This window comes from Indicator indicator, chromosome 6, assembly GCF_027791375.1.
Source record: "Indicator indicator isolate 239-I01 chromosome 6, UM_Iind_1.1, whole genome shotgun sequence".
In the NCBI taxonomy this organism is placed as follows: domain Eukaryota; kingdom Metazoa; phylum Chordata; class Aves; order Piciformes; family Indicatoridae; genus Indicator; species Indicator indicator.
The window spans coordinates 35,429,767-35,453,756 of NC_072015.1; the positions used below are offsets into that span (position 1 = coordinate 35,429,767).

General features: G+C 38.4%; 1 protein-coding gene across 1 annotated transcript in view; it reads right to left on the bottom strand.

Annotated features, from left to right (window-relative positions):
• Positions 1-23,990, bottom strand: part of GABBR2 (gamma-aminobutyric acid type B receptor subunit 2) — a 498,889-nt gene that overhangs the window by 22,721 nt on the left and 452,178 nt on the right. Inside the window, exons 14-15 of the mRNA XM_054381694.1 lie at positions 15,423-15,533; positions 1,451-1,675 (exon numbers count right to left, since the gene is read on the bottom strand). Coding sequence (XP_054237669.1) covers positions 1,451-1,675; positions 15,423-15,533 — 336 coding nt within the window. The remainder of the gene's footprint in view (positions 1-1,450; positions 1,676-15,422; positions 15,534-23,990) is intronic.

A 23,990-nucleotide genomic window follows, 5' to 3' on the forward strand; every position in this document is an offset into this window, starting at 1 on the left:
ATTAGCCTGCTTGGTTTGCAGATCAGAAGTCAGCTTCTATTCCTAGTCTGTCTCTCTAATTTCTTTCAGAGGAAACAATGAGATAAATTTATTAGTTTGTTCCTTTTATGCACACAGTTCTTGGTTCCCCTTTTAGAACCATCTCTGGGGATGCCATGTAGCACTGGAACCTATTCACTATAATTTGCTCAATATATTGACTGAACATATACCAGTAAAGAGTCCCAGCCTTTTTATCATTACTCATTACTATTACAAGAAGGATCTGGATGTGCTGGAAGGTGTCCAGAGAAGGATGAGCAGAGGATGCTCAAGGATGAGCAGAGGGCTGGAACACCTCACCTATGAAGATCAATTGAGAGATTTGGGGTTGTTCAGTCTGGAGAAGAGAAGGCTCCGAGGAGACCTTATTGTGGCCTTCCAGTATCTTAAGGGGGGCTACAAGAAAGCTGGGGAGGGACTTTTTAGGGTGTCAGGTAGTGATAGGACCAGGGGGAAGGGAACAAAAGTAGAAATGAGTAGATTCAGATTGGATGTTAGGAAGAAATTCTTCACCATGAGGGTGGTGAGACACTGGAACAGGTTGTCCAAGGAGGTGGTAGAAGCCCCATTCCTGGAGGTTTTTAAGGCCATGCTAGATGTGGCTCTGCGCAACCTGATCTAGTGTGAGGTGTCCCTGCCCATGGCAGGTGGGTTGGAACTGGATGATCCTTGAGGTCCTTTCCAAACCTAACAATTCTATGATTTCCAAAACCTAAAACCTGACTCCAGAGGTGAAAGGACCTGCATCCTGAGCCTTGCCTTCCAAATGTTCCAGATACCCAACTGCACACACATCTGATGTGGAGTGATAAGCCAGGTTTACGTAAGTCACTAAAATTAATACAGTTATGTATTTTACTTCAAAATATCAAATGCATTCTGCAGAATTTAAAGTTTTGCTAGAGTAAGCTTATGTAGAAATCAGTTTTCCCTTAATTGAAGATCTGTCATACTCATTTCTAAAACTTAATTCTGCCAGTGAAATGATCAAGTTCTAACTCTCTCTAGGCAGGTGTCTTCCAGCAATGCACAACACACACATTCTCAGAGCCCAACAGAGCAAAAGGAAATGAAAATGTGTACCTCCCAGTCTGTGCCTCAGGTATTCCATTAATATACCAGTTAATATACCTCAGGTGTAACCATTTGCCACATACATATACCATCATAATTGAATACCTTAGAGGTTTCAACATAGCTGACCTTATAGCATGCCAGAGTACTAAAAAAAAAATCTTATTGTTTTGTAGGTATAGAAGCAGAGATCCTGATTTTCTTGCTAGCATACATAAGAAACATGGCAGAGTAGACACATCCCCTGTACTTGAAAAGGCAATGATTTTTTACATATTAAATCACAAAGACAATGCAGAGGGAAGAAAGCCCCATGCTAAACAAGTTCACCTACCTTAGGTACAAACACAAGGCATAGTGTAATGGTGCTGCAGAATATTATGACTAAAGCAACGATGCAGAACTGCACATTGGGTTGGTCCCGAGTAAGAAAGGAAACAGCAGCACCAATAATGCACATTATCCCCACGTTGTATACACTCATTCCAATGTACTTGCTGTCATTCAAAGCAGGAATGCTGACATTTCGTGTCTCCCAGGCGAGGAAACATCCAAATAACTGAAATGGTAAAAGCAGGAAAAAAAAAATCATCATTATAAGAGCAATTGGCTTACACACACAAAGTATTAATATTGAGCTGGTATGTTTCACAGAATCACAGAATTTCAGGAGCTTGAAAGATCATCTAGTTCAACGCCCCTGCCAGAGTAGGATCACCTACACCAGATTACACAGGAATGCATCCAGGCAAGTTTTGAATATCTCCAGAGAGGGAGACTCCACAACCCGCCCTGGGCAGCCTGTTCCAGTGCTCTGTCACCCTCACAGTGAAAAACTTTTTCCTCATATTTACATGAAACTTCCTATGCCTCAATTTCCACCCATTGCCCCTTGTCCTGTCATTGGGCATCACCGAGCAGAGCCTGGCTCCATCCTCTTTGCACTCAGCCTTTACATATTTATAAACATTGATGAGGTCACCTCTCCATTTCCTCTTCTGCAAGTTAAGGAGCCCCAGCTCCCTCAGTCTCTCCTCATAAGGAAGATGTTCCACTCCCTTAATCATTCCCCTTGGCTCTGCACTGGACTCTTTCAAGTAGTTCCCTGTCTTTCTTGAACTGAGGGGCCCAGAACTGGACACAATATTCCAGATGTGGCCTCACCAATGCAGAGCAGAGGGGGAGGAGAACCTCTCTTGACCTACTGACCACACCCCTTCTAATCCACCCCAAGAAAGAAACCAAAGCAAAATTGAAATGAAAAAAGAAAACGTTTTCTAACTTGACAAATACAGTTGCTCATTAAAACACAGAGATGTACATTTACCTTTTGCCCACTGTCTAGTTACCTTTGTGGTTTGTTTTGCTCACTAGGGCACATTCCTGCTCTCGCAAGAAATTTGTGAAACTTGGAATTAGTTGGGGGGGGGGGGGAGGGAACAAATTTCTCTAAATGTGATGGCTATCCTTATTTTATACTTCCAACAACTTCTAATGACAGTACTTCATGTTTGTTTTCAAGGGTTCTGCCAAAGGTATAAAGTGCATTGCTCTTTTAGCTATTTTTAGCAGCTGTTCTCAGTATACTGTTCTGAATCCAGTCATTCATTGTATGATTAGCACCTACAGTAATAAACAGCCCTGCCAAGATTTGTCCCATGGGAGACAAATATACAATGTAGAGAAAGCGTCACCCTAGTTGTTCAGACTGCAATTATGAAGTCTTTTATTATAGTGGGAGTTGGTAATGGCCTTTCAATTGCAGTTGTCTAATGATTTTTGGCATAAAACGTTCCTGTGGCAATTTTTTATTTACTTTTTTTCTTTTGTGTATTTTTAAGTTTTAGCCCCTTTGTTATTTACAATATGCTTTCGCAATTCAGCAGGGAAAGTTCTTTAGTGTAAGGAAGCCATCTTTATCCCTTAATATTTAATTAGACTTTTTTTGCAACATGGAATGCTGCAAGGATTATTTTCTTTCTCTTGCGTTCCTCACAGAACTTCTGGGACCATAGTAAAGCCATATACAAACTCAAGATGTTGTGAATAGGTAACCCAGCCTGTAGTCTAGGCAAAGCCTGGGAAGAGTTTATAGTGTCCTGGGAAGAATGGTAGACAGCAGATTGTATTGGAAGGGAAGGGAAGGACAGAGAGAAGAACCATTGCTAACACCCGAGACATGGGGCTTGTATTTTCTAGGTTTTTCTGATCACACTGCAGGGGCAGACAAGAAGGAGAAATGAAAAACAAATAGTGCACTCTCATTGGCTTTGGTATCTTTCCTCCCAGACCATCACATTTGTTCACTGCCATGTCATGAAGAAAATCTTCTCTTCTACACAACTGAAATTCATGTAGTAATCCATGAAACCAGAGGTCTATGATGATTTCATTGGGGACTAATTACAGTTGCCTAGTAAAAAAAAGTTACTTCTGTTTTTTTTTTTTTCCTGTAGGAAAAAAACATTAAGAATTTCAAAGGCAAATAACCAGGACAAGAAGAACTGTTGGTTGCTAGTCAAGCACAAAGGATTTGGGAACTGACAGATTTATGTTCGCTATACAAATCAGTTTTGACCTTAGGTGGTTTTAACCTTTATGTAGTAACAACTGGACATTAAAAACTGCAAATGTCCTTGATTATTTACATAATTTTTACTTTGACAATGGCAACAAACCCAATCATTGGTGACTCAGCTCCTTTGCATTCCCACAGAAACTAGCTAGCTGCAGCCACTTACCTGCTTGCCCAGGCACTGCAAACCAGACTTCCAGCCCTGCCTCCCATTGCTGAGCTTGTCTGCCAGCTTACTTCAATTTCCCCCCTACAGCACACATTACCCTGTGGCATGTTCATAAGCAGACCTGGCTGAAAGGCACTGACAGGTTAGGTATCTACACTTAGCCCATGGAGTGTGACAGGCTGGAGGTGCTGTCTAGTCCAGCTAAGCCTCCTTCTTACAGCGCTGCCATCACTATTGCAATCCATACCTAGGTATGGAGGCTGGGATGGTCTTTCCCAGAAACAGCAGCAGCAGTTGCCCTTGCAATCCTTACTTAAGTCTTCTGTGACACCATTCCCACCCTGTCACCTCCAGATGCTTCTGCAGGACAGAGTCTTAACCAGGGCACTGCCTTGCTTCCTTGTCTCAGGCTTACCTCTTCTGTTTTACACATCTCTTTCAGGAGAACTGGAGTCCACACCTGTCTCCATTGTGCCGCATCTTCCCCTGCCCTTCCTAGCAGAATAAGAACTACAGGAAGAAAAGCAGTGGCTGCTGGCATAGCATGGGTGAAAGCTGCTCTTGAGGAATCTCAGAGCCATTCAGGTAAGGCAGCTGAGGCATGGACAAGCCATTTGTCAAGATGGGTAGTTTTGTGCCAGAGAGGCAGCTCATACTTTATTACATTTTCAGAGCCCCTCAGGTAACCAAGCTGATACTTCCAATAAGGAAGGATGAAGGCAGCACAGCTCTGCCTTTGGGTTTGGCACAGTGCACAGACAGAGCAGGAAATTCACTTTTACAGAGAATCACCCACTTCATTGCCCTAGCCACAATGGGCATGTACACTGGTGACGCCTTTTTTCAGGATAAAAATCCAATACTCCCTGACACTCCACCATCTCAGTGGCTGCCTGTTCCACTGCTGGTGCTGTGCAGCTCATCTGTGCAGCAAATCTACACTTCATCATTTCCTGACTGACAAATAGGCTGCTTTGCAGGGTAGAACGAATCCTTGTATGCATCCATGTCTACATCACATTTTTAAAGGGATGAAACTCTGATTAACTATAGAGAAGATTTCTGTCTTCTCCCACTACCACGTAATCCTTAATGAGATTTTTTAGGGTTGTAGGTCTTCCCTTCCCCTCCTCCACTTCTCCCAGTATGAAGAGATTCCCATTCCAAAAGCATTATTCTGGGAATACAGCCAACATTCTTAAATGAGGCCAGCAGTTATTACAAATAATGGGCATGAATTTATAGCTCAGGCCATTACAAAGCAATCTAAAACATCAATTATAGTGGAAAAAGATAATATGGACAGTTTTGTGGGGGTTATGGCTTGGCCCATTCTCATTTATAATTGAGAAGAGCATGGAAAATGGTTAAGTATCTTCCAGATGAAAGGAAGATATTTATTTGTATTATAACTAAATAATGGGAGAGGCTCTTGCAGCAACTTGGTTTCCTCAGAATGATGCACTGTCAATTTGATAGCATTACTTTTAATTTTTATTGGCATATTGGCTAAAATGCTTACTTCAGGAAGACAGCTCTTCCTTTCTATAAGTTGCAAGTCATCTTTGAGACTCAAGCACTGATAAAAGCTGAGAGTTTTCTGCAGCCTGCTGCCAGGACAGTGGCAATCGCTGAGGTGCTCCTTGTTTGCCTGCTATGGGTTCCTGCAGGGCTCTAAGGGGTTGATAAGATTTCTCCTCTGAGACAGAGCCTTCCTGAGGAAACACAACACTTTGCTTTCCCTCCACCTGCCTTTCTTGTTGTTCCCCTTCCTGAGGCTCAGCTAATGTGCACAAATGAAAGATTCACTTTTATGACTAAAAATGCTGAAAATCACTACAATGGCTTGGATGAGAAACAGCAGATGCTGTTAGTGCAAGGCCCAGGTTCCTGTGATTCCTTGGCAGTTTTTGAATATGAAACTTATGAGCAACAGTTGAAAACATGGACACTTATTACCCTAGTTCAGCTGGTCTTTACTCCCAGTACCTACATTTTAAATGTTATTCTTCCCCAGCTACATAAATCACAATTCTCATTATGCTTGAGCATATCTAAGTCTTGAGGCAGTGCAGTTTAAAGACTGCTTGATATTTAAGGCTGCCTGCTGGGATTTGCACTGCAGTTGTCTCTCCTGGTTTTTCCTGGAAGGCTCAAGCTGGTAAAGCCTTCTCAGAGTGCATCTACTGGCTTCCTCCGCCCCCCGCCCCAAAAAATGCAGTGGCAGACATCTTCACTCATGACAGTGATGCTGGTGGTAGCTGCTGCATAGCTTCAGGTTTGGACAACATGGCACAATTCCAAATTTTGCCTGAGCTGTGCTCACTAGCCCCAGAGTAGCAGCAGTCTTCAGAAGGAGCTCTCAAACTTCTTTCAGAGCTCTCATATTTTCTGTAATGAGAGACTGACAGTCTTAATTATTTGGGTACTTGCATTGGATGTTAGTTCTGATCTCTACTGAGAATTTTGATTAAACAATCTTTAGAGAAGGTGTGCTTGAACACAGAGGGATGGAGGCAGGTGGTTCCTAGCAGTGCTAATGTGCTTGATTCAGAGAGGGAAGGGACTCATCTGTCCTCACTTTTATATCAGCTAGCTTAGGTAGCTCCTTGCTGACAGTTACAGTTCCCATCCCAAGGCTCCTGATGGATCCTGTGCATCACAGAAGGGGTTTGAATAACTCGGGGCTATGCATTCTCCTATAGAAAGCAGTTATCTAAAAGTTAAGGAGCTCAGTATCCTACTGTCAAGTCCAATTGTCTACTTTAAGTTCCTTTGGACATCTCCACCACTGGCACATGCAACTAGGAAGGCTTCCTACATTAACTTAAAGCCTTTTCCCATGTTGGTCTAGTGAGATGTGTATCCTGTTAATGTAAAATATGTCATAAAATGTTGGTTTGGGTTTTCTCTGAAAGTATGGGCTGTAGAGGCACAACTGCTTTGTTTCACCTTTTGTTTTAGGGTAGGCAGCTTCCACTTGACATTACAATGATTTAGAGTGTTGTATTTGCAGCAGGTGACATGGTAGGTTTAGGCTGTATTGTCAGTGCACCTAAAAATGTCGTGGGACAACCATTTTATAAATCTGAGAAAAAGAGTATCTGAAGACAACAGGATTATACCACTGTGACTAAAGATAGAATTTTGGTCACTAAGAGAAATCTGTATTAAAATCTTAGAGGGGTAACAAGACTATGGAGGATACAATATGAGTGTTTATGAAATTTAACAAGAAAACTTTAAAAGTCTTGCACAGATTAAATTGTGATAGCTAGGAATATAGTTAAAGTGTTTGTAGCTGAGAACATTTGGAAAATATTTAACACTTTTAAGAAACTTTGCTAACTAGTTCATTCTAAATCTTGTTCACCAGAAGTACTGCTAAACAGAGAGACAATTGTTTACTGATTCACAGTATATATAAATGTAATCAAGTGTTTCCTTTGTTGTGGGACTGAGTAGACTGGCAGATGGCAGGAAATTATTTATCCTTCTATATTGCCCTTTGCCCTGTAATGCTCTTAAACCATTTTGTCTATATATTTCATTTCAAAGTCATGTCTGCTTATACTTTGAACATGGCTTACAAGCAGTATTAGGAAAGAGAGACAAAGAAAGAAAATTTATACTGGGCATATCAGACAAGAGCAGGGAAATACCAGAGGAAAAGTCTCCAATCCTGTCAGAAGTCATACTTACCAATAACTAGAGGGTATGCTTTTGTAAAGATCATATATTGGACCAGCAGCTTTGAAGCTAATTACTGTACTGTAGTAGCACTTAGTGAGCTCACTTGTGGATCACAGCCCTGCTGTGCTGCATGAAAGAAAGAAGCAAGCCTTTATTCCAAAGATCTTACATATGGGGATTTGAATTTTGCTTGGGGTTTGCTGGTTTTGTTTTCCTCTGATTTTTTTTTTTCTGTTTTGCCTGGGGTTTTTTGTCCTTTTCTTTTCCCTTTTGTCCTAGTCAGAATATTGGGAGGCTTCCCCTCCTGCCACCACTCAAAAAAAAAGGCAGGTCTGGACTGTGGCCTGTAAAGATTTCTAGGTCTGAAGTAACTGTGAGGCTGGCTTTGTGAGTTTCCCTATTCATGCAGATCATTACAGACACAGGCACATTTTTAGTTCAGTGAAATGGCTGCAGATTTTTTCAATGAGAAATTTCAATGCTAAAAAAAACCCTAAACCCACAACATTTTGATTTTCAAGTTTTCACTGGAGAATCTGGCAGTAAAATATACTAAGCAGTTTTCAGGAAGACACATAGAAAAGCGATTCTTTTCAAATCAACAGCACCCCAAGTAAGATTAGCAAACAGAAAGGCAAACTGCACCTTTGTAGATCTCCTGCATTCACAGCTGATACAATCCAACATTCAACCACCATTCGCTTCCCTGAGCTGGTATGAGTCAGCTGTGTATTTAGGAAAATTTCACAGAGTTACTCTGGATATCCAGGACTAAAGTGATATTTCTGTTGAATACTAGGATAATAGCTACATGATTTTATTTTCTCTTTTTTTTTTTGTCTTGTCTTTTTTTCAAGATATGATATTCACTATTCAGCTGAAGGGCTTGCTTTGTAAAGGTCTTGGTAAATCCCTTTATGCTGCAAGGCATTTAGTATGGTCCTGTGCAGGGCAAGATGGAAGTACAGTGGCACAAAAGCTACGGACACTAGCATGCATTCAGACATAGTTTTCCACTTCAAATTATAGTCTTCCAACTCAACAGGCTAATTAAAATATTTTCCCTTCTTTCTAGTTAGACTACTTAAATTCCACTTAGCCATGGCATACATTTTAGTAACTAAGTAGAAACAAGTGCACAATTGTTTACTAGTGACTATCCATTTATAATTGTTTTATATTGGCTGTAGCACAAGATTGCCACAGATAATCACAAAACTGTAAAATGATTAAACATCTCTGATAAAAACAAGAAAGTGCTACAATTTAAGTCTATGCTCTACAAAAATTGACTTCAAGAGACACGTAAGGATATATTTCAGTGTCTGCAATATTTTAAGGATGTATTTGAAGTTTCCTCATGGCTGTAGTAGGGAAAATGTATCCTGCAAAACTGTATGGTTTTGGATGCTAAAACTGTCAATGTTTTATTAAAAATAGAACACATATCTGGTACCACTATATACTACCTTCCCCCACTGCAAAGCTTAACTGTCTTCCTCTCTAGCAATTTTAAGATGGGGCAGATGGGTTGGTGCTAAATCCACCATAAATATGAGTTGGAATCATACAAACTAATTGAGAAGGCAGCAGTCCCTTTCTCTAAGTACTTTTTTCAATCATGAAAGGAATTAGGAAAGGAGGAAAGTAAATCTGTTAAAAATTGAAGGTACTTTCAGAAAATAATCAGGAATTTTAACATAATCTGGAGACTGTTCAGTTTTTGTATACAAAAAGTCTGAAAATGTTATTAATTAATAATAGGCATTGCTGATATAGTATCATAAAATAATTGGGAGAGATTTAAAGAAATCACCTAGTGTAACCTCTTGCTCAAAAACCAGGCTGAGCTGTGAGGTCAGACCAGGCTGTTGATAGCATTATCTATTCTGGTCTTGAAACCTTCCATGGATGAAGGCTGCATAACCTGTCTGGACAACCTGCTCCATTGCTTCATTTTCCTCAGAGTGGAAGAAAACAAAAAAAATCTTTATATCCAGTCTACATTAAGCAGATACAGTAAAATAGTAAAAATGAGGAGCAGATGTTACACAGCACAGCTGCAGTATTCATAGGCAGCTCCTGGGCTACTTGTACAGAGGGGGCTTCAGCACCTGAAGTGACAGTAAGAATCCAGATTCAGCATTCAGCAAGGATGGTCAGCCTGTCCCTCAGTACTACCTGTGGGTGTCTGAACACTGCTAGTGCCCAGGTTTCTGCTTCTGTCCACACTAGCAGCTGCCTGGGCTCTGGGTGGGTATCGCTTACTGGTGCCTGTCACACAACCAACCTCTACTGGAATGAGGAGAAGAGGCATTTCAGGCTGGTGAAGATCATGTACCCTGCCAGGCTGTTCTCCCCTCCTGTCCACTAAGGAGCACCAAGTGCTGACTGAAGACTGGCCACTGACTGCAGCCCAAACTCTAAACCAGGCTACTCACATACTTTTTGCAAATCTGCTTCCAAGTACATGAGAACATTGGAAAAGGAATGATTATGGATTAGCCACCAAAGCTAAGGAAGCTACCGGGGAAGGGAGCAGGGGAAGCAACAGGACTATTTACAAATGGCAACTAAAAGATGTTGTAAAAAAGATTTCCTTTGAAAGAAAATATTTTGGTTGTTGTGGAATTTAAAACAAGCAAGCAAAAAAACCCAACCAACCAACCAAACAAAACAAACCAAAAAAGGTCTGAAGACTAGACGGGATTAACAAAAGTTAAAAAGAGGAAATTCATAATATTGATTATGAATTAAAGTTCTAAAATACTGACAGTGGAAAGGGAAGTTAAATGTATAGTAGAAAATGAATGGCTAGCAGCAATAACAGAATTCATAAGGATTTCTAAAAATATATGTGGAGAAAGAAGAATACTAATAATGATTCATGCCTGGGGAGAGAACAAATTCAATAGTAATGATGCATGATAAGATATGCTTAATGAATATTTTTGTCCCACATGTATATAGAGGTGGAGCAATGCATTCATGTCTTGCAAAACCAGAAAAATGCAGCTAATTTCAGCAGTAAGTGATTTCTTGAACACCCTGTCACCGTAAACTGTTACAGTCAGAGAGATCTGGTATCTTGCATGTAGGAATTGATTTAGAAGTTGTCTGGACTGCTGGACTTAACTGTTGATATATGTTGGAATTCTGGCAAAGTTCCACTTAAGATTCAAAAAGGCCATATGGGAAAAGAGAAAATGGAACATCTTCAGTGATTACAGAACTATTATGGTAGTTTCTATCCTAAGCAAATTAATGACATGGCTGATACATGAACTCAGGCAACAAATCACACACACACACACACAAAAAGTAGCAATATAGCTTAATTTCCCCCCATCCCCACCAGTGATATTGCAAGAGTGATTAAAGATAATTACATTTACACAGATTACTTGGATTTCTCTGCATGTTTGCTTTAATAGTTCACGGTATTGTTATTTAAAAATATTATGTTAAAAAAATCAGTACAACAAATTTAAAGTGATTGAAATTTAGGTGACAGATCTCAATGTGTAACTGTTAATGAGAAGCCAATGAAAAACTGGATAGGTTTCCAAAAATTCCTGAACGAATACTGTCCCATTTTTCCACACTGACTTGAAAAATGTTATAACATGTTTGAAAAAGATGCAGAGAAAGCAAAGGGGGAGAATGGCAAACAATTACTAGTTGTCGTTTTCATAAAGAAGTAAGATTTTTGGAAAGGTCACAGAAATTTGGCCAAACTTCAGGCAGTTTGCCCAGAAGCAAAGATGTCAGCTCATCTTAGAGGTAAAGGGGATGACATATGCAAGACCCAACAAGGTTCAAAGTTTGGAGATGAGAGCTAGGCAAATTCAATTTAATGGTTAGATAGCTTCAGGAAGCAGAGGATTATTTCAGATTTGAAATTAAGATTAAACATAATACTAAAGATATATTGTAGATGAATGAATACCTTATTTGGCTTCATAAATCATAGGCCTGTGTTGTGTAGTATATCAATTATGGTGACCAAAAGAGAATATTGGGAAATAAATCATTAGAAGAATTTAAATTTCTTATTCTTAGTAACCATTACCAAGTCCCATGGTGCATGTGCATCAGTTTTTCCTATCTCCACCATGAAATACTGATGTTTTCATCCTTAGCAAGGTTACCTAAGGACCATACATTAAAAACTGTGTGTCAGAAATGCTCTGTAATATTAGTTACAGCTTAAATAACACATCAGCAGTGGAATGAAAATTCCAATATATGCACACCTTGAGTGTAATGTTAATTAAACACAGTATAAGGAAGGGAAGAATCAAACTGTAGACAGGTCTAGTGTATGGTTAGCCAGAAAAGTGCTCTACAGGAGTCCACTCCGTTCTGAATTTGGTTTCATTCTGGCTGACATCAGAAAAATAATTTGTACCTCTCAGAAAGATGTTAGTGCACCACTGGCAAGATGAAGATGATGTTATTTCTATCATCCTTGGGAGCGTATGAAACAAAGGTACTTTTCAAACGTGCCTACAACATCAGAGGTCAACAGCTAGACATACTGCACCTGAAGGTCATCATGGACACACAGACAGACCTTAAACTTCTATGTAGCCTTTTAGGAGCTGAATGTGAGATAGGAAAAACACAGAGGTCCTTATGTATGATGGGACTTAGCCATGGATAAAGGCAAGATTTAGTATGGTTGTCTTCCTCTTGTAACCAGTCCTGAGGAGTCTGAATTCCATAACTGAGAAGCCTCCATGCAGTTAGTAAGCATTTCCTCACATTCCTTCAAAGGTAGTCAAAGAATCATGAATCTGACTTTTAATGTTTGCTTATTTTAATGCAGAAGGAACCTGGGCATCCTGCCTTGCCTTACTTCCCCTTGCCTTGCCTTCCCTGAACGTCTAATCACTGCATCAGTGCATTTCCTTTATATCTTTGAGCCAAAAAAAACCCCACCAAACAAACCCCAGAGTATGATTTTTAATATTCTCCCTTTGAGACAAGGGGTCATTGTGAATAATTTTGACCTGAGTAAATCATTAAGCCATTTCACTTACTAATTATTGCATGGTGTTGTTAATTAGCAACACTAGCTATTTAGCGTAAAGTATGTTAAATTTGAGGTAGTTTGTTATTACAAACTTTGAAATTTTTTTTTAGATAAATCTTTATAAAATGATACAGTAGCATGAGAGGTTCTGGGGTTTGTTCTGAAGGTAAAAGATATGTAGCATACAGAAACACCTTTGGTGATGAAATAAAATACATCAGTCCTGTTGTCCTCATATAACTCACCATAGCAATTATTTAAGAGATTCAAAAGACTATCTTCCTTTTTCATATATAGTGGTTTGTGTGATAAAAGGGCACTGGAGTAATAAAATGTGTATATTTCATTCTTGGTTATAAAACACTCTGTGTCTGAAATGATGCCAAGTGGCATTTGCAAACTCGAGCAGAGTCACATACCTTGTAGCAAACAGTCCAACATATATGCCAACCAACCAACCTAGGGCAAAGGACTAATGAGAACCAATGCAGTTTGATTTCTGTCCAGCATGACTCAAGCTTAAAAAACTTTGAAGAAAATTACCTGAGAATGTATTTTTAAAATAAGTAATATTATTTTCCCTCTTTAATTTTTAATTTAAAACATTATTCAAGTTATTTTGGGGAAAAAAATCCCCAACTCACCATTTATTTGAATCCTTCAGTATTTTAAAATGAATTTTAACTCATTTGTATTGCTCTAAGTGAACAACATATTTACTTTATTTTCAAACAGAACCACAGAGAAAAATGTCCTAAGCACTTGTATAAGGAACACTGGAAAACTCTACCTGAAAGAACACAAAACTATTCAAAATTTCTATAAAAGGAAACAAAACCGTGGAAAACATTGTTCCTTTTAACAAATAATTGAAGAAAAATCTCCTGAAATTAAATATGCAAAGTGAAAAATACTCTACCAAGACCAGGAATTTATTGACAGGTATGTCACACCAATAATAAAGTAGTATAACAGGAAAAGGATGAAGAAAAGTTAAGAATTTCATCTCTAAAGATAAATAAATGACCTAATGGATACAAACCATCATCACATAGGATGTAAATATTGCAATAAAGTTAAATATCTTGTCAGCAACTGGGTACTAAAGTTATGCTTTCCAGTTTAGCTCTATCTCTTTGCAAAATTTGGCTTAATAAAGAGAAAAAAATCAGAATTTGCCACTATGATGATCAGGAAGAATCAAACAAAGAAATATAAGAAGGCATTTCAGAAGCACCCAGCTCCTTACGAGGCCTTGCAGATCAGCCCTGCAGATAGGTACAGGGGCTTTGACAGCCTGAAGGAGCCCTCACTCCCTTTTACTTGCAGTAGTCTCTTTTGAGCTGGGCTAGCTCACTGGTGTGCAAAGAAGCTCTGCATGCAATGTACTGGTGCCTTTTGGGTGGTGTGCTATGTTTTTGCATAAAGCATTACAGTTTACACCACAAGACACTCACATTGCCTAGCCATGGCCCTAGTGCTGGTCAGTGTCACGGCTCCTAACTTCTGGCATCCTTGCCTTCAAAACACAAATCACTCAATGCTGTTCAAGGTTACTGTGAATTCAGAGCTGCTCAGAGCTGCCCAGTAAGACATGCTGAGATATGGAATCTCTCCTAATTCTTGATTCTTTTGTGGGTATCAAGTACGTCTGGCAAGAGAAAGATTTCACAGCCTGCTTGGACATCTTCTAAAAAAATAGGCATCTAAAGTTAAAGTTTGTTTGGTGGTCTGATTCTTCTTTATTTGATTGTTTGTTTTCCTTTTTAAATGGGAAAGTGGGAAGGCTTCCTTTTGGTTAGCAGTTGTAAGATCAGAGCTCTCTCTCTCAGGGAACTGGAATCACTGGTGCCTTCTCTGCCTGAGGACCCTCCCCAACAGACCAGTCTGACCAAAAAACTACTGTTTGGAATTAAAAAAAACCAAGCACTCATCCTTTCCTGTTGAACTTTGTATGGTTTATTTAAAGATCTTTCAGGTTGAAAAAAGCAGCATGAAAAGCAGCAGGATTCTGCAGCCCAGCGGAGCGGTCCTTTGCTGTGGAGAAGGAAGACAAGTATTCTGGGCACCAGCAGCTTCCCATCCTCAGCTTTCCCCAGGGCAGCAGCACCAGCCATGCTGGGTAGAAGCAGCTGACCCACTCCTTCATGGGTGTCCTAAGGAACAGATTGACCCCTTTAGGCAGTGTGAACTAATGTTCATCTAGTTTTAGGATCCAGATGGGGCTCAACTCAAGATTGGTGTTCAGCTGGTCAGCGCTGTAAAAATCAGATGGTTTTAAAACTTTCAGGCTTAGAAGCTTTTAATCACTAATAGTCATTTTTACATGGAGTGTTTTTTTTTAAAAACTGTCATGTTTCAGGATTCCTGGTTTCTGAGGACCATTTTTGTAACTAAATCTTTTTGAGATGGGCCTCAGAGACAAAAGGGTTAGACTCAAGCTCCAAGTTAATCTTGCATCTCCTGCAACTATTCCTGAAGCACATTTGCAACTTGGATGCAACCTGAGAATAACTTTGTTTTGAAAGTCTAAATAAATAATTGGCTTCTTATTTACAAAGCTGACTCATTCACAGTCCCATCTTTGCACTACTGAATTTCTTGGTTTGCAGTAAATCTGTAATATTCAGCTTAAGTGCTATTAACGTCTTCCTTATTTTACAAATGCATATCTCCACATATTACCACCTCACAAACTTTAGAACAGGTTCAGCTATTAAAAGATGCTTTAAACTCACTCCCAACCATCAGGAAAAGAAGTATAATTCAGTTCATGCCTATCAGTTAATAGCAGCTTGAAGTCAGTGTTGTGCAGAACAAGACGTGCTTACCATCAGCAGCCCTTTATAAGCGTACACAATCCCAAGCCAAATTGTCATGTGGGTGTTTTCGCAGTGCTCCAAGATTGGTCGGATGGAGATATCTCTGCCTGCAGGGTCTGGCTGCAAAAATAAAAGAGGAAATCTTTGGATTCATATTTCATTTGCATTCACCTCGGAGGTATTTAAATCTGTTCTCACTGGATTGAGGATTTGTAAAATACAGAGCAGACAACTTTCAAGCAACTCGTGATGACTACAGAGCCATGAACCTGCAAAGGAATACAGTGAAAAGCAAAGATCTGAGGAAACAACCACATGGTAGCTGCCACCAGGTGGGGTCACCTCTACTGTAGACAAGAAAGAAAACGTCTGAAGTCACTCTGTCTTTATCAGCGTCAGTCACATTTATCAGCTTTAGGCATCTAATTTTTCTACAAGGCAAACAGCTTGGATGCGCAAGCATGAAAATAAATGTACTTAAAGTCATCCTTCCTTTCACCTGCAGTTCTTGTGTCACTGGCAAATGACTGATAAAAAATGTATGAAACACTGCTGTGTTCAGGTGGTGTTTTCATCGATAACCATGAGCTAAATCAAAGACCATTTACTACCGAAACTACAGCAGCAGCTTGGAAGAGAGTATAAATCATCAAAAATCTGGAAAAACATCCTTAGAGCAAGTGAATATCTATGCAAAATTTAAGACTGATGGAGGCTTTGTAGTTTTCCACTTATTTTGGAAAGAAGATTGCATAAAAGTACAGAATCTAGAGGACTTGCAGACTATCAGGACTGCTTGTATGAAGGAGAAGTTATAATTAAGACTCAGAGAAACCTGAAAGAACCACTCCCACCCCCTCACTTTTTTTTTTTTTAATTTTTTTTTTAAACAGGAGAACAAACAGTTGACATGAAGAGCAAATGGATACTAGCTACTATCCTGTCTACAATTAAGGTCTGGTCAAACTGCTTTTCAGTGGTGTACATTGTATAAGAACACAAGATGATGCTTCTTGTATGTGATTTTACAAGATCCTTTTGTAGTTAGATACCACAGAATGCTCCCACTGGCTGCTCTGAGCTGTGGGTACTTACAGCTTGTTTTGTTCTGCAGAAAATACCAAAACACCAAAAGTTATTTTTCCTTTTTTTTTTTTTTTTGCTTGAAACACTGGACCTGAACTTCAGCTAAACTAAGATCATCTCTGATAGACGTTTCTATACCTGGTTGTCGCAGTGGGCTTTGCAATTTCTCTTTCTGATGAATTGCACATATGAAATGTCTCATGCAGAAGTACAATGATTATTATATGACACAAGGAAAAATCATATTTTCACCAACCAAAACATAGAATTGTAAGTGGAAAGATTTCAGAGAGACCTGAGTAGTTTCATAAAGCTTGTTCTTGCTGCCTCTGATGCCTGTATGAATTTTGCTATGGATTTCAGCGGTCACAGTATTAATGTTTCTTCCATCAACCTCTGGGAGGTATTGCCCCTGACTTCGTAAACTGCGAAAAAATAATGTAACAAATAAGAACGTAGGCATAGAAGGGAAACAAACAACCTTGTGCTATCCACTGCACAGTCAGAGGATTCACAATTTTCTTTGCAGATTCTGCAGTAGGTAAGACATTATCATTCAAAACCTTTTCCTATCTTGGTCTTCTGTAGAAACCCTGAATAAGAGAATAAAGATCTTTGAAAAATGGAGTCCTAAATAAAATAAGATGAATGGAAGAAGGCAATATTAACTCTCCCAGAGTTAACTCTCTACCCTAATGGCTGCCAATGGCAAGCAAAAAAAACATTAGCTGAAGAACTGAAATGACTGCAAATGTTAAATGGCATCACAACACTCAAGATGCTGTGGATATTTGTCTGGGGATCAGCTGAACAATCCCCAATCCCACTCTCTTTCATCAATGACAAGTGCCCAATGCTAAAATTTTAGGTGCACTGAGGAGAAACTACACTTTCATGTCAAAGCCACAACCTGCTATGCTCAAACATCATTTTTGACTAGTATGAAGTTCACATGATGAATCATTCAAATATATCTCTGAATGCGTAACTGATGGATGAACAGGACTGTACTGCAGAGACATTTTTCCAAAATGCTAAACTACACCTTTGCCAGCTATAAAGATTTCTGTTTCATATTTTCATGAAACAAGGCAGTTTATAAATAACATAGAACTCTACTTGGTCCAATGGACAATGTCATGAGATTCACTTCCCTTGTCCCTGGACTGAAATTTCCACTCACACTTAGGCTGAAGGATTACACCACTTTCAACCAACTATGAATAACTGGAATTGTTTCTTATTTTGAAGAATATTACTGAAATGAGAAATCCTATTTGGCTAATGGTAGATTATAATTTAATATTCACTATATGATTATTCTCTAATGCAAATTTGCTTCAAATCTGCATAGCATATATCTATTCATTACACAAAACTGAGAGACCCAGGCAGAAAAATGATTGAATAGAAGACAAAACTTGTTTTCAAATACTATTGGAGAGAAAGAAGTTGCCTCATTTCCTTAGTATGATGATTGCCAGATTTTATAAGGCAATGACAGTTTAAAGATTATGTTAATTATATACTTAGATTTTCTATGTGACACAAGAAAATCTTGTGAAATGCTCAAGGGGGAGTAGGAAAAGAGCAGTGTGCTTTTGGGGCAACAGTGGGGCAGCACTTATTTCAAAGAGCTTTCCAGATCTGCAAGGTGCTAGTATTTAAAAAGAAAATTTACTGAGGTCTCGTACATGTGGAGTTAAGGAGTTAAGTGTTGGCAGGTAGCAATAATTTTACAGTGAACTGTACTGTTGCTGATTACTTATTGCTGCTGCAAAATTACATTCCTATTTCACTGCTTTTAATTTGACATTCTGTTTCTTCACTGATTTTGCATGAATTAACTAATCATAACAAAACACTGGGTTAAAAAAAATCATATGATATTTTCTGATATCAAAAGGATTTTTAAAAACTCTACAATTACAGCTGAACGGAGCACTTCACTGACCTCTCTAATCATCCACCATTTGTGCACTTTGTTACTGCTTTAGAGGGGATGACAACATAAATGCTACCAGTGACTATATATGCACTGGAATTTTGCCCTTTCCTTTTATAGAAAACAATCTAAATGCCCTTCAGATGTCACTCTCAAAGGCCTGAAGACCTCCTATCTTGTGATTAGGCTGAAGCATTCCTACCTCTTCTGAAAACTAATAAAGTTTCTGACATTGACATTGATTTCTGGAGTGTTTTCAGCAGCTGAATACAAACAATTTAATCTGTTGAATTCATACAAGGGTTGAGTATCATCACCAGTAAAAGGCTTGTTTTACATGAGATCTGCTAGGTCCAGAAAGCAATCCATACCAGTAAACCAGATTACAAACAGACTGTTTATATCCTTTCTCTGTGCATGTCAAAATTATTATTAGGCAGTTCTGTAGTTTTGTTTCCTTTTCATTTTCTTTGCTCTTCAGCCTCATGGTGGGCTGCCATATCCTTGTAACAGGTGAGCAATGGCTTAGGTGGGTACTGCCACAGGGAGTGGTGAAACCTAAAACTGCCTGGAACCCGTAGGGAAATTTGCAGGAGGGACCCTGACAGGGACAATGACAGAGACTGCCAAGTGTCTCCTGTCTTCCTACACCTCCTCCAAATAACTGAGCAACAACAAGACTCTTGTTCCCTCCACCTGTCTATGAATTGCAATACAAAGCTACAGGCTTCATTTAAGCTGCTTTCCAGAGCAGCCCATGTTAGGGAAGTAGAAAACCACCACTTCAAGTGCAAAGCACAGTTTTCATTGAACAATTTTCTCCAAATCCTTTAAGAATATGGTTCCAGTTGAGTTTTTTATGTACACCTACAATTTCTTAGTGGGTATTACACTCCTTGAAAGTTCTTTGAAAAAGAGCTCCCACAGTGGTAAGATATTTGTATGATGATTAATGTATCTTTGACTTATTTTACGTCTTTATTGCCATTCCTTCTCTACAGCTCTGCATAGGTTTTAAAAGGAGGAAGGGTCTGTGTTCCATAAGGCATTTCATCCTGCAAATGCCTGTGAACAGGCTTGGCTACTGCACAGTATCCAAAAGTCCTTGACCCTCTTCTATGAGATTACCTTTCCAGGTCCCTTTGCCAGTACAGCAGATGATCCTTACGTACAGAGTTGTGGTGCTGCTGTGTAATACTGCTCACAGGAGGACAATCTAGGCATGCTTTCTAAGAAATTTTGCAGCAGATTTCCAGTCTGACAATTTGCCATTTCTGCAGCTGCACCCTAATCAGTGAGAAAGTCAGAACATTAGGCTCCAGTACTTTCCAAAGATGGATATGAAACATAAAGTAAATAGTTCTAGTTTCTGTTTACTAGGTGTAACATAAACTGTGTGATTCCCATATTATAGGCAAATACAGGATCATACTCTTCTGTCACACTGTTAAAATGGTTTTCATATACCATTCCACTCTGTTTTGTCTTCCCTTTATGTGGTTTCCATCTGAGTGGCATAATGACTGTATGCTATCACTAGGCTGCAGCACGAATTAGACATCTCTGGCACTTTTAATTTGGCAGATTTAATAGTCATATGGAGCTCAAATGTGATTGCTTATCTGAAAACCCAGACTTTGCTAAATTTTTTTTTGCCCCTTTATTTTTTAATTTTTCCCCCCAAGGATAAATATAGCTAGTTTATACTACAAAATCTGTAAGAAGTTAAATTTACTTGAAGAGTCTAACAGGCTCTCCTCTGTGCTAAACTGTATATCCACGTGGAAAGGTGTTCCACCAAAATAATTTAAACAATTTTGCATGTAGTGTGCTATAGCCAGGCTCTCAATTACTGAAGAAAAAAGAAAGTGAAAGATCAGAGGCTCTGTTTTTCAATTACTTAATAATTTGAGGATATTTTTAGAGAAAAACCAAAGTAGTATGAAAAAGAGTTACCAGGAAATGGATCTCTTTTATTTCATATATTTTTCAGTTGTTTAGCCATACCTTTCATGAATGCAAGACAGCAAAAGCAATTCTAAACTGGGGTAACTCACTCGGAATGTTTTCCAATTAAAAATTTGGTAGGCAATATAAAATAAAAAGCTTGTTTGTTCATCTCTGAGCTGAATGCAGAACATATGATGGGTTCGTATCTGAACCATCATATGTTCAGATATGAGCCCAGCACTACAAATCATGTTGTATGTTGTATTTGCTTGACTGAGTATAAGACAGTGACTGATTTTAAGTCTTTTTCTTTGTGTATTTTTCTTTGATTCAAAGAAATTTGATTATGGAACAGAATATTAGCTTTTAAAATCAGTTTTTAATAGATAGGCACAGTACTATTTCATACAGTAAGCGCTGTTTTCCAGTGCAGAAATGCAGGATTATTTTAAAAAAGCAGGCTTTCAACTAAATAACTATCCCTATGCCTAGACACTCCATGACTTCTGCAAGACAAATGAGAAATATAAATGTTCTGACCTCAGGTGAAGGAAAGGTCAAGGTTCTTGAGTAACCACAATGTTCATTGCATCCAGTGTGCAAACTTGATGCTCTGTCATGAAGGCCCCAGTGAGAAAATTATTTTAGGTTTGCATTTAGATTTGTTGTTCTTGTTGCTTTTCTCACATTGTTTAAATGATGCTATTTATATTTGTAAAAACATTTAAAGCTCATGACTATAAATATACAACTGCAGCAAGACAGCATGCTATATCAGTTCCCATCTGAAAAGAAAACTCATAAGTGTTAAAAGTCCCCCTTCAAAGTGATTTAGATTGTGACTAACTTTTAAAACAGTATTTATTCATCTTAATTATACAGATTAAAAATTGCTACTACCCTAAAACAATCAGGTTTGGTATACAGTCACAGTGATAGTCACACAGTAATATCTTTAAAACAAACCTACTTTCTAGCTTCCCTTCTGTCTCTTGTACAAATAATTCCATAAAGCAGTAAGCATACATATTGCAAATTAGTGTGACTGAAAGGTGATAAAATGCCAGAAGAGCTATTTATAAACTCTTGTATTGTGAATGTATCTATACATTCACTTGTAAAGACAGTCTCTCAACACTGTTTATAACATCACTTTACCTAATGATTTTTATTTTGCTGCTGTGGTGCTTCATTTTTACTTAAACAAAACTGGTTTCTGAAAGCCACAAGGTTCCCAGAGATTTCGTGATAGGTTTGTTAATTTCATCCCCTAATCCAAGCAGCTCCATACAAAAATAATAGATTAGACTGAAAAATGCAAAATAATAGGTTAGACTGAGTAAAGAAACTCCCCATAAACAAATGCAAACTAGCAATGAAAAGGAAAAAGGCAAAACTGAAGTGTTTCAAACAACTGTGACCAAGTCTTCCCACTCAGCACTCAGATTTCTTCAGCAGAAATTTTACGTCATATAATTTCCTCAGAGAGTGCTGCCCCAATTTCATATCTAGGGACTGGATAACAAAATGTTTCTGTGATTGTGAGTGGGACAAATGTTACAAAAAAAGCTTTCTCAGCAGTAGAAGATATGGACAAGATATGTATGAAAAGCAGGTAAGAGGAGTGGAGACCTTTGTTACTACCCAGACCCTCCTGTGCTGTATAGCCTCTTCCAGAAATATACACTTCTCGGTATCAGCTTCACAAACTTAGGAAGAATATTTTCCCTCCTTTCCTGTGAAGATGCCCAGAATTGTGGCTGACAAGCTAGACTTGCATTTTCTTTTAGTCTTTTTTTTTCCAACTTTGCTAACTAGATTTCCTGCTACACTGGAGGTCATGCCAGCCACTCTTCTTGGTGGCTGGAGCAGTTCAATATCTCCTTGTTTATGGTAAGGGAAACAGACAGCATTATTGTGGAAGTATAGCAAATGCATAAAGGAAAATAATAGAGCAAAAATGCAGAGAACAGCCATGGACAGACTGCTAGGGTGGCCTAGGTAGAGGCTCTTTTTGCAGATAATTTTCTAGTGGGTAGGCTTTGAGTTGTAAATAAGGATGTGACTTATCTTTCTTTCTGTGGCATTTAGAGAAACAGGACTTAGCACTTTTCCTGTAAATAAGACAGATTTTACACCCAATAACTAACAGAAGCTATTATCAGTTCCTCTTCTCAACAAGGAAACTCCCAGGTCCTCAATTGTGCTCAGCTATTTAGGCCAAGGAGAGCAATACTCTCACCTCTGTAATAGTTGTATATTTTCTGTTTAGGACTATAGTTCCTTTGATTTATTTACTGATTTTGACAATGTTTAATATTATGCTTATTTACCTTGCAGTGACAATGATAAATGAACACTGTTTTCATGCAAAAAAACCTGAAAATCCACTAACTATGAGGATTTGAAACATATATGTGAGATTTGGGACACGAAGTAGGGTTGTATGACAATTTCAGAGGCAAATACCACTGGAGACCACTGTCCTGATATGCAGGTACTGATAAATGAACAGTCCGTGGACTGTGGCAAATAAAAATAGTTACTTCTCAGCATGAAGTATGTTTTGATTTTTTCACCTATTCTTTTATTTCTCCAAAAGGATTAGATGATGACCCACTAATCAACTACTGAAGGAACTTGTTGCCATTTTTATGACTGCACTAAGACATAATTCAGAAACTGTTGTATTAAGTGGAGGTCTTTGATTTTAAAAAAATTGAGCAAATCTAATTTGCAAATGCTAAAGATAGCTTAATAAGTATAATCTCATAATTGCACCACAACAGTTGCAGCAGAAACAAATACATCTCCTCCAAAGTCTGTCTAGAATTAGGTTATTCATCCTCCCTATCACAAAAGCTGTTTTGTCTGAAAGCAGCTCCTAAGTTCTTGTTGACTGCCACATATAAGGTGCATGTCAATATATGGAAGTACATGAAAACATTTCTGTCTCATAACAATTTTGAGGTTTTCAGGTTTTTTCCTCCCACCTTGCAAAACTAGTAATGTCTTATATACAAACATTTTTACATACCAGTATCAAAGAACTGAACAGATGAATAAATAAGTAAAGGTCAGATCAACAGAAGTATTTTTATTACTTCAAAAGTTTTGTTTATCTTTTATAAATGTTAACCTTATTTGATACAGCCTAACTCCATTTCAAAAAGAAAGGTCATTTTGAATGAAAAAGATATTTTCTTTAGTTATCAAAGGTCAACAAGAACATTTTAGCACTTTTCCACCAAAATAATTCTTTATGGAGAAGCTCACTGTATTTTTGCTTACATGCATATATAAATACTATGGCTACTCAATGTTTTCTGAGAACAATAATATCTCAGTACCTAAATTAAGGAATATCTTTAGCAATCAGATTCTAAATCCATTGACTGATTGGCAGATTATTTCTGAAGATTCACACTTAATAGTAACAATGACCCTATGTTAGAGGAGAATGACACCAACGAACTAATCACATTCTTTGTAAGTTTTACTGGCATAATTATGCCAGCAAAGCCTACAGGCAGGAGTTGAGTACAGGTGACTAAAGGTACACAAAGTATGCCTTTGTTTTTGGTAGATTCCTGCTT